This window comes from Erithacus rubecula, assembly GCF_903797595.1.
Source record: "Erithacus rubecula genome assembly, contig: scaffold_298_arrow_ctg1, whole genome shotgun sequence".
Lineage (NCBI taxonomy): Eukaryota > Metazoa > Chordata > Aves > Passeriformes > Muscicapidae > Erithacus > Erithacus rubecula.
Window position 1 is genome coordinate 43,768 of NW_027636030.1, and position 11,583 is coordinate 55,350.

The 11,583-nt window shown below is 50.0% G+C and overlaps 1 protein-coding gene across 1 annotated transcript; it reads right to left on the bottom strand.

The window, feature by feature from the left end:
* Positions 1-8,373: 8,373 nt before the first annotated feature.
* LOC306815933 (olfactory receptor 14J1-like) lies at positions 8,374-9,306 on the bottom strand (the record flags this gene model as incomplete). Its single annotated transcript, XM_079332428.1, has 1 exon — positions 8,374-9,306. The coding sequence occupies one exon, from the start codon at positions 9,304-9,306 to the stop codon at positions 8,374-8,376; it is 933 nt and encodes a 310-aa protein (XP_079188554.1).
* Between the last annotated feature and the right edge of the window lie 2,277 nt (positions 9,307-11,583).

Below are 11,583 nucleotides of genomic sequence, written 5' to 3' on the forward strand. Positions count from 1 at the left end.
TGTGCCTTGAGGTCTGAGCCTGTGTGGGCAACCTTGCTCAACATTCCCCAACCCCATCCTGTCTGTCCTCACTCACCTGGGACCTGCTGTGCTTGGAGAACTGTCTCCACTCAAGCAAACATGGTTTTCTCCCCTTTGTTTTACTTTTGAAGCAATCTAAAACACCTTATTTTCCCCTGTGAAAACAGACACCCTCCTGAGGTATGTGTCAGCCCAAGGTGCCACCAAGGAGGTTCAGTCTGGGGACCGGGACCTCAGGGGGAGTGCCTGGAGCCGACGCCATTTTTCCTTTCTGCCTCTACCTCCCAGCATGCCTTGCAGCACCATAGAGCCCCATTGGAGCCGGGACTACAATACCCATCATGCCCCGTGCTCCACAGAACCCCGGTATCCCCCCTGTATGTCCAATAGATGTCCTCCAGAAACTCCAAGGATCCCTAAGTGTCCCCTCTACACCAATTCGTGTACCCCCCAAAATGTCCCAGAATTCCCTTAATGACCTCAAGCCCACAGATGCCCGTTACAGCCACTTCTGGGAATTCATCTCCTGCTATCCCCCACGAGCTCAGAGCACCTCATAACACAGTCCCGTGCCTAAAACTCCTGCTGTGCCCCATGCCCTAAAGAGCCCAGTTAGAGCTCTCCAAGCTCCCCTCAAGTGCTCCCAAACTGTAAACATTCCTCCCTGAGGACTTGAAGTTGCCGTTCAGAGGCAAATGTGTCCCCCAAGTGCCCCCCCAGAGCCCGTAAACACTCCACTAGAATCACTTCCGGGACTACAGCTCCCATCATGCTTTGTGGTGCCATAGTCACAGCAATGACTTCATCTCCCATCATGCCCCATGCTCCACCGAGAGATATTGCAGCTGTACCTGGAATAACCATGATGCACTGCAGCCCCATTAAACTGTATTATACCTACTCCTACAACTCCCATCATGCCCTGCACCCCAGAGAACCCCCTTACAGACCCCCATGATCCACTTCAAAGCACAGACTTTCCCTCAGGATCCCTAAGTTTTTTTCTAGTGCCCACTCAATGCCCCCAAGTGTCCTCCTGTCCCTCAAAATTCTTCCCCCAGACCCAAAACTGCCCCGAATGTGCCCCAGAAATGTCTCCCTGGACCCCGAAGTGCCCACCCTAAACCTGTCTGAAAAAAAAAAAAAAGATATAAAAATAACTCAAACATTATGAATTATCCTAAAAATGGAGAAATAAATAACCAATAGAGCTTAATTAATGAAGGGAATTGTATTACATAAAAGCAATGACCAATAATTTTTTTGGTTGCTAATAAAATATTTTTATTACGAATATAAAAATTTGGTTTAAAAAATAGAATAACAATATTACAAATAAGGAAAATTAATTTTAATTTTAAAATTAAATAACATTTTTATTACAAAGAGAAATGAATGAGGTTTTTTATATTTTGGGTTGTCAGCACCAGGTGGGAGACATCATGATATGGTGATGATGGGGGTGAGGAGCAGGTTGTCCAAACAGGGTCAGCCTGCAAAGGGGCTCATTCTTCAATGTGCCCAGACCTCCTAAGGAGACATTCTGCATCCAGGTCACTTGGGAAATGCTTCTATCACTTCGCCTCTGAACAGAAAAAGTGAAAACCATTCCCTTGAGTAAAGTAAAGTCATGATGCACTTTCAAACCATTCTTCTTAGGAAAACTCCAAAATGTCTCCAAGCATCTGCACAAGCCCTGGAGACTTGAAGACAATTGAAGAAATACAAAGAGCTGCTGGAATTTTTCTGTATTTTAATGATCCCCAAAATTGTTATGAATGGAGTCTTCGATTGTTCAGTTAATCAAACAACAAATATAAATTTAGCAGTAATTTATTAATAATAGCAGTAATTGTATATAAACAAATTCAAACAAAGTATATTTGTTATGTATATTTAAATAAATACAAAATTTGGCAGTGAGTATTTTAGTGTAATTGAGATTGGGTTCAAATAAAGCATAAACTAAACCAACCAGGGGTATGGGGAGGGCCCTTCCTCTCACACCATGCCAACTGAATCAAGCTAAAATCTCATTTATATAGATTACTAATACATATTAATACAGAATGTTCTGGAAATCTCCTCCTAGATCCTATTCCTAAAATCTCCATCACTATGTTGTGTTGCTCATGCTTCAACAATGGTTGGGGGTCTCTCCTCCCTTCGGGGATCTTGTTTCTGGTGAAGGCTCTGGGTCTTCCTCAGGGTTCACTGTGTGGTCTTTCAGATAGAGCAGGCGCACTGAGCTTAGAGTTATATAATTAAGCCAATGTTCCCATAACAAGCCAAGTGTCTAATGCTTGGAATCATCCCAATTTGGCTCAATTCAAGGTGAAAAGTTTTATTTCTAGATGCTCCACTCCCACTGAAAATCTGGAGAATGATACCATCTGCTTTGCTTAACCTTCCTTTATCTTTTATGCTTTGGAACGATTAAGTAATTTTTTTTTTTTTAGGTACAATTTTTCTATTGATACAAAGCAACAATTTTGCTAATATAATTACAATTTAATTAGCAGGAATCATATTTGTAACAGGACAGATTTGGGGCTGAGTCCAGGAGCCCCAGGCACTGAGAGAAGGTTGAAGAAGCTGCTCAAGGAGGCAGAAGCAAAACTCCAAGTCCCTTGGAGCATCAGTGACCCCACTGAGGGCAGGGACTGCCAAAGGCTCCCAGGGACTGGTGAGAGCAGATCCTTGAGGTCAGGATTGCAGGAGCCAAAGGCTGTGAGCAGGAACTGCAATGCTGAGCAAGGCCTGGGCTGGTTGGAGGCAGCAGAAAGGCCAAGGGCTGAGCCCAGGCCTGGCCCAGCAGGGCCTGTCCCTCACGGGTGGCTTGGGGCTGTTCCTGGGGCACTGGAATGGGAGGGGCAGCAAGGACAAATGGCATCACCCTGCAAGCCCTGCCAGCCTGCTCAGGGAGGGCTGAGGCAGCAGCAAAGTGCAGCCCCTGCAGGGAAAGTTCCTCCTGTGGGGCTGCAGAGGCGCTGCCCAGCCCAGAGCACAAAGGCCTGGGTGCCTCTGGCCCTGCCAGCCCTGCCCAGCCCTTGGCCATCTCTCCTGCAGCCTGTGCCCCTGTGCATGCTGCTCCTCTGCCCTGGTGGCTGCACACGCCCATCTCTCTGTCCCCCCAGCATTTCTCAGCCCAGCATTGCTGTGCCCTCCCTGGGCTCCCTGCACCCAGCGCTGCCGGCTCCTGGCACACAGAGCCATGGCATGGCCCGGCCTCAGCTGGGACACCTGGGCCACCAACATTCTGCCCTGGCAGGGACTGTGCTGTTTCCTCACCTCCAGGCTGAACCTTCCAGGCTGCACTCTGGGGAGGTTTCCTTCTCTTTCCACTCCCAAGGAAAGCTCTGTGTCCTTCTGTTCACAAACAGAGAAGGGCTGGTAGATGATGTGGTGATCAGAGTCTATTTGGATATAGTTATCATGAAATAATTAAGATTTTAAACATCCTGTGAAAGAAGGTGGGCCATCAACAAACTTTCTAACACTTGAGTTACAGAGAGTAGACTTCAACCAATTCAGGATGCAGATTTGGGGTGTACAAATCAGGTACTGATTGTTTTTGAGGGAAGCAGTGCTTAAAACAAAGGATTCCAAAAAGGATGGATATTCTTAAAGAAATTAATCTAAAAAGAAGCAGAAGCAGCCTGTACCAGTGTCCCAGAAGATGAGTCAGTGAGGAAAACAACTGGCCTGGCTGGACATGGAGCTTTTTTCAGGAACTCAGGAAAAAAGGAAGGTGCATCAACTTTAGACAAAGGGGCAAGAAAGTCAAGAAGTGTTTAAGGATGCTGTCAGGTCATGAAGAAAGAAAATGAGGTGAAAGCTCAATTAGGACTTAAGCTGGCAGTTCTGTGTAGGATAACAAAAATTGTTTTATCCATACATTAATGGCAAAAGGAGGGAAAAGAAGAACCTTGATTCCTTACTGGGGGAGGGAAGGAGGGGTGGAATATGTTTACCAAAGATAAGGAAAAGGCTGAGGTACATAACTCCTTCTTGGCCTAAGTTTTCAAAATAATACAAGTTGCCCTCAGGACAAGTGTTCTCCTGAGCTGGTAGATGGGGCGGGGAGCAGAACAGACCCTATAATCCAGGGAGAAATAACGGGGGACCTGCTGAGCCACTCAAATGCTCACAGGTGTCTCTACAATCAGATGGGAACCATATTAGGCGGATGATGGAACTGTTGGATGAGGTTCCCAAGCTGCTCTCCATAATTCACAATCAGTCCTGGCTCACCAGGGAGGTCCCAGAGGACTGCAGGTGCCAATGTGAGCCCATCCCAAAGAAGGGCTGCAAGGAGGATCTGGGGAACTCCAGGCCTATCAGCCTGACCTCGGTGTCCAGCAAGGTGATGGAACAGATCACCTTGAGTGCCATCACAGGGCACCTACAGGATGGCTGAGGGATCAGAGACAGCCAGCATGGATTTCAGTATCTGCATTTGTGATCTGGATGAGGGCATTGAGTACACCATCAGCATATTTACAGATGACACCAAGCTGGGTGTGAGTGTTCTAGAGGTTAGGAAGCTCTGCAGAGGGACCTGGACAGGCTGCATCCAGGGATTAAGTCCATCAATTTGAGGTTTAACAAATGCTGAGTCCTGCACTTTGGCCACAACAACCCCTGCAGTGCTACAGGCTGGGAACAGAGTGGCTGTACAGTGGCCAGGAAGAAAGGGAGCTGGGGGTACTGATGGACAGCAGGCTGGACATGAGCCAGCAGTGTGCCCAGGTGGCCAAGAAGGCAAATGACTCCTGGCTTGGATCAGGAATGGTGTGGCCAGCAGGACAAGGCAGTGATTCTTCCACTGTGCTGGGCACTGGTTGAGCAGCACCTCAAGTGCTGTGTCCAGTTCTGTGTCCCCCAATTTAGGAAGGACATGGAGGGGCTGGAGCATGTGCAGAGAAGGGCAACAAGGCTGGTGAGGGGTCTGGAACACAAGTCCTGTGAGGAGTAGCTGGGATCTGGGGTTGTTTATCCTGGAGAGAAGTAGACTCAGTTACCTTATCACTCTCTACAACTTCCTGAACTGTGATTTTAGTCAGGTGGAGGTTGGTCTCTTTCACCAGGCAGCAACAGAATGAGGGGACGCAGTCTTAAGCTCCACCAAGGAAAATATACGTTGGATATTAGGAAAAATGTTTTTTACAGGAAATGTGGCAAAATTATGGAATGGTCTCTCGAGGGCTTGGTGGAGACACCATCCCTGTATGTTTAAGAAAAGACTAGGTATGGCAATTGGTTCCATATGGAGGTGTCAGGCAGGAGTAAGACTTGATCTTGAAGTTCTCTTCCAGCCTAGTGATTCTGTGATTCTGTGAATTCACAGAGTCTTTCAGCTGAAGTCTCTGTCCCTGTCCTTTTCCTAGGTCTCTGTTGCAGATGGAAGCTGCTGGTGCCATTCTCACCTTTAACCCCTAATTTGAATGCAGACAGATGTTCTTGGGTGTGTTAATCAGGCGTTGCTCAATGTTTATGTGGAATTTTTGTATCCTCATGGCACCAAGGAGACCGTTGTGGCACTGTGGAAACTCATGGAACCAAAAAGCCACTGAGACATTGGGGCAGGATGGTACCAAGGAGATCATTGAGATACTGCAGATCCAAAGACACTGTGGTGGCTCCATGGAAACGCATGGGATCCTGGGCACTGTGAATCAGCAGGGCCTTGTGGAACCAAGGGGTGAATTGTGACTGTGCCAAACCTCATTGAACCAAAGAGCCATTGTGGAACTTCAGAACCTTGTGGACCAAGGGGTCCACAGTGACACTGTGGGGTCCATGGAATCAAGTGGCCATGGTGACACTGGAGGCTTATTGACCAATGGTGTATTGTGACACTGCATGACAGTATGGAATCATGGAGACAAATGTGACATTACACAGTGTCATGGCAACAAGGGGCCATTGTGACATTTGTAGGGCCTTGTGGGACCGAGGAACAGTTGTGGTACCATGGAAATTGTGGCAACTGTGTCACCATGGAACCAAGGAGACCATTGTGACAGTTCACAGCACCATGGAACTAAGGATTCATCTAACAGTGTAGGATAAATGGAGCCAAGGGACCATTGTGACACTGTGGGGCCTCATGGATCCAAGGAGAGCATTGTGACACAGAACCTAATGGAATTGTTGCAAATGATAGAAATTTTTGGTTCATGACAAGGTGTCTCCTCACAGCCCTTGGTGACACAGACCCTGCTGTGCTCCAGGACACCAACACTTGGCTTCTCCTGGGCACTGCCAGCCCTGACAGGGCCCTTGGCCATGTCCAGCACAGCTTGTCCTGTGCTGTCCCACAACTGCTGCTGTGTTCCTGCAGGCTGCATACTCCCATCTCACTGCCCCAGGCTCTACGCTTGCCACTGCCAGCCCTGCCCTGACCTCTGCCAACGCTCACCCTCTGTGCCTTAAGACACATACATATGCACTGAGCTCATCCTCCTCCCCCTGGGTGCTTCGCCTGCTACAGCACTGCCCTGGGAGGGTTCATTGCTCATAGGAGCTGCTCTGTTTGTACTGGTTCATTTTATAGCTCTGCTTCTGCCTGTCTGTCAATTCTGTCTTCAAAGAGCTCTCCAAGGAACAGATTAATTGAACTATGGAATAACAGAGGTGGGAAGAGTCCCCTGATCCCCCTTGGCCTGGGTGTGGCTGGGCTGGAGTTCCTTTCACCCAGGGCAGCCCTTGCCCTGCTGTGCTTGGCTTCAGTGGCTGGAGTGGGTTTGGTCCCAGCCCAAGGCTTTGGCTGCTCCTGAGCAGGGCTGGCCCCACATGAGGCATCTCTGCAGCCCCCAAACCAATGGGCTGAGGGTGGGCAAGTGTTCCTGGGGACACAGTGATGGGACAGCTGGGATGGACTGACCCAAGGGATCTTCCATTCCATGGGATGTCCTGATCAGCAGCGACATGTGGGGGATAAGAGGGCCTCTGGCTTTTCTGCATTAATACACTTGTCTTCTAAAGAAACTATGACATGTGTTGAATACTTGTGCTGAATTCTTGTCTCCGTGGTTTTCCTTGCTTCTGCATTTGGCCCTTGCTTTGCAGTCCCCCTGACATTAATCTCTCTTTATAGTGACCCACAACTGTTCACCTTACTGTTTTCTGTGTAAGGAGGGACAGTGACAGAGACACTCTGTTGTCACTGGATGCCCAGACGGGTTTAACCACAGCCAAATTGCCCAACTCTGCTCTTATTGGCACAGCCAGCAATGTCAGGGCTCTGTCAGGTGCCCACCCCTGGGTTCATGCCCTGCTCACAGTCCCAGAGGTGTCCAGGGACACGAGTTCTTCCCTGACACACACACAGAGACAGTTCATTGCAGCATGGGCAGGGGCTCCCTGGGCTCTGCTGCCACTGCCAGAACCTGGAAGGGACCTCAGGCCTGCAGTGTCACCCTGCCCTGCCCCTGCCCCAGGTGCCCCACGGCCAGAGGGATGGACATAGGGAGCTCTGGGCACAGGAGCTCATCCCAGCCTTGCATCCAGGGGTTCCCAAGGGTCGTTGCTCTCTGGAAACTTCAGAAACAGCTGAAGGTGTTTGTGCTCACTGGGTTTGTGTCCCCCCCCGCACACACAGAATGTTCAGGACTGTGGAATGTCCCTGCACTGCAATCACAGACTCCTGACCCACTCACTTGATGTCCCTCCAGGCAGGGAAGAGCAACCTCTGTGACCTAGGGTGAGAGGGCACTGCTGGAAGCAGCTCTGGCTTTGCAGGGACACTGCTGGGACAGCCCCACCCTGAACACTGCCACACTTTGGCTGCCACTGCTGTTCTCCTCTCCGGGGCACTGTGTTGGGAACATCCTTGAGAGCAAACTGGGAATGAGGTTGAAGCTTTCAGGCCCTGCACTGGGGAGATGCCCTTGCATGATGGAATTGCTGTTGCAGAGTCCATGGCCTGTCCCTGCACAGTCACACAGCAGGACTGGGACAGAAGTGAGAGAGCCCTGAGGCCTTAAACCAACACAGAGGCTCTGAAGGGGAGTGCGGAAGTGAAGGAAGGGGAGGTTATGGAGCAGAAGCCCTAGGGGTGCCTAGCAGTGAGCATCCCTTTTCACCCTAGATATTCCCAGAGGAACAGACCCTGCAGCTTCAGAGCAGCCAGGGAGGAAAGATGTCAGGCAAACACGGCAATACTGAGTTCTTTGTTTTGTGTAAGGTTCACACTAGAAATGTGAATAATGAAGTAAAAAGGTACAGATAAAAATTTAACAGTTAACAAATTCTCAAAAATGTATAATACCTGTGACAGCAAAAAACCCCACAAGACACATAGTGGGCATTAATGAGGAACACCGGAAGAGTTATACAGGAGAGAGTTTATTCCTTCTGAAAAGTGTTCATGATAATTTTCCTCAGACCATCCTTGAACTCCTGGTTCCTCAGGCTGTAGATAAGGGGGTTCAGGGCTGGAGGCACCACCGAATACAGAACTGACAGGGCCAGATCCAGGGATGGGGAGGAGATGGAGGGGGGCTTCAGGTAGGTGAATATGCTAGTGCTGAAAAACAGGGAGACCACAGCCAGGTGAGGGAGGCAGGTGGAAAAGGCTTTGTGCCGTCCCTGTTCAGAGGGGATCCTCAGTACAGCCCTGAAGATCTGCACATAGGAGAAAACAATGAACAAAAAACAGACAAAACCTAAACAGGCACTAACAGCAAGAAGCCCAAGTTCCTTGAGGTTTGAGTGTGAGCAGGAGAGTTTCAGGATTTGAGGGATTTCACAGAAGAACTGGCCTAGGGCATTGCCATGGCACAGGGGCAGGGAAAATGTATTGGCTGTGTGCAGCAGTGAATAGAGAAAGACACTGGCCCAGGCAGCTGCTGCCATGTGGGCACAAGCTCTGCTGCCCAGGAGGGTCCCGTAGTGCAGGGGTTTGCAGATGGACACGTAGCGGTCATAGCACATGATGGTCAGGAGGGAAAACTCTGCTGACATAAAGAAAAAAAAAAAGAAAACCTGAGTAGCACATCCTTCATAGGAGATGTTCCTGGTGCCCCAGAGGGAATTGTGCATGGCTTTGGGGACAGTGGTGCAGATGCAGCCCAGGTCGGTGAGGGCCAGGTTGAGCAGGAAGAAGAACATGGGGGTGTGCAGGTGGTGGCCGCAGGCTACGGCGCTGATGATGAGGCTGTTGGCCAGGAGGGCAGCCAGGGAGATGCCCAGGAAGAGGCAGAAGTGCAGGAGCTGCAGCTGCCACATGTCTGCCAGTGTCAGCAGGAGGAAGTGGTTGATGGAGCCGCTGTTGGACATTTGCTGTGTCTTGGAATGGGGATCTGTAAAAAAAGTAATCATGGAATAGTTCTGTTTTGAGAGGAATTTAAATATCCCATCCCAGCTTGGTGGCACTTTCCCCCACTGCCTACCCAGGGCTCTGCTGCCTGGAGCTGTCCCTGCCAGCAGCTGCTTCCCTGTGCCCAGGGCTGTGCTCTGATGGTGCTGCCAGAGCCCAACCCAGCCCTGGGGGCTCAGCTCTGCCCTGCAGATCCCTCTCAGCACAGGGCACTGCCCAGGGCCAGCTCTGCCTTTGCAGGCTCTGATGGCAGCATCAGAGCAACCCTGAGGAGGCTGGAAAAGCAGCACTAATGTTGCAATGCCTGGTTTACTGGGATCTGAGGTAATATATATTTTCTCCAAACTAAACTCAGAGATTAATATCATTGCACAATTTTTTATTCAGGCAGCTCTGAGCAGTAGATTAAAAAAGGGGATTTTCCTTTTTATATAACCCCTGCCATGCTCTGCTCCCTGTAAAATCACCTTGGAAGTGTTTTTCAGTTATATGTCAAGGTGGGAGAAGTCCTGACCATTGCAGCGTTCTCACCACACAAAAACAATTCCAATCCATAGTGGCTCTATCCTTCCACACAGACCTTGTTCCCCAGTGTTGTGGGCAGCTCCCAGGGCTGCGTGAGAGCTGTCCCTGGCAGGCAGCAGAGTCCCTGCCACAGCACAGTGCCCTGGGCTGCAGCACCCTCTCTGCAGGAGAGCCCTGGCCACCCCTGTCTGTTCTACACAAGAGAGATCAGAGAATGTACTCACAGAGTCTGTAGGCATTGGGATGCCCCAGCTTTAGATCTCTCCAGGAGCTGCAGCTGCATTGTCCTGCAGCCAGAGGGTCCCTGTGTCAAAGGCTGGGAGTGATTCTGCCCCAGTCACTTGTGAGCATCTTCCCAGCCCTGACTGATTGAAGCTCTCTGTGCCTCTATGCTGTGCCTGGGGTGGCTGCAGGCAGAGCCCCAGCCCTGCTGGGCTGGGAGAGGAACTGCTCCTCAGCAGAAATGTCTTTCTGAAGGTCTTCTTGGTTGCAGGATCTTCCTCTGTGCCAGGAGTCCAGCCCAGCTCAGCAGCACAGACACAGCACAAGGACATTAATGGCTCTCTCAGGGATTTGGTGCTGTTTACATCAGACTCAGTCCCTGAGCAAGTGTCCCAAAAAATTCTCAACAACTCTATGATCAATTGCAGCTCCAAAGTTTCTTGAAGTTTTAATGGATTGCACTGAGGGATATGAATGTGAAAGTGTCTCCAAGTTCAGTTAGAACAGAACACTGGTGGCAGTGATGACAGATGGGGACAAACAAGGGAAAGCTGTTTCTGATGCTGAGCAAACCTGGGTGTGTTTGAGGAATGCAAAGGACCAAGGCCTGAGCTCCAGCCCCTGGTAAGGCAGATCCTGTCCCTCCCTCATTGCTCAGGGCTCTTCCCGGGCCACTGGGCTCTGGGGATGTGCAATGCCCAGGGCAGGAACATGGGACGCCCCTGCCAGGCTGCTGAGCAGGGACAAGGAGGCAATGAGGCCCCAGCACAGCAAGGCTCACTTGTCCCCTGCTGGCCTCAGGCCCAGGGCCAGCAGCCATGGCCCAAGGGCTGCAGCAGTTGGCTCTGGCAGGGCCTTTCAGCTGCTGCCCATCCCTGTGCCCTGTGCAGCCCAGGCTGTCCTAGGTGTCCATGCCCTGCACCTCTGTCCCTGCAGGCTGTCGGCATCCCCAGCCGCACCTGGCTGGCCCCTTCCTTTGTATGCAGCTCTGTGTTCTTCTTGCCTCTGCCTGGCCACACAAAGCCTTGGACTTTATGCCAAAAGGGATCATTCAGTTTTAATGTGCATGTAAACTTTAAGCAGGGGAGCAGTGCGTTGAAAGACTTCTTTCCCAACAGAGATTATTTGAAAACCAGAAGAAGACATATGCCTCAAGGGTGCAGTGATAGAAAAAGTGAGGATAGAAACTGGGAATTTGGGGTGGGGTTTATGGAAATGGGTAAGTTTTAAGTCACAGGTAGCAACTGCATATGGGAAATAGACTTTTAGAATCACATATCCATGTTGGTTAGGTGTTATCCCCTGTTGGATCTCAGACCTGAATAAAGGATGCCCTCTTTAACACCAAATTAGTGTTAAGGAGTCTTTTTCTGATACTTTGGAGATTTGCTAATCATATGGCCTCATGGACCCAAGGAGTCACTTGTGACACTGGTAACTTATGGAACAAAGGGTCCATTGTGACACAGCAGAGATCCTGTCAAGGGACT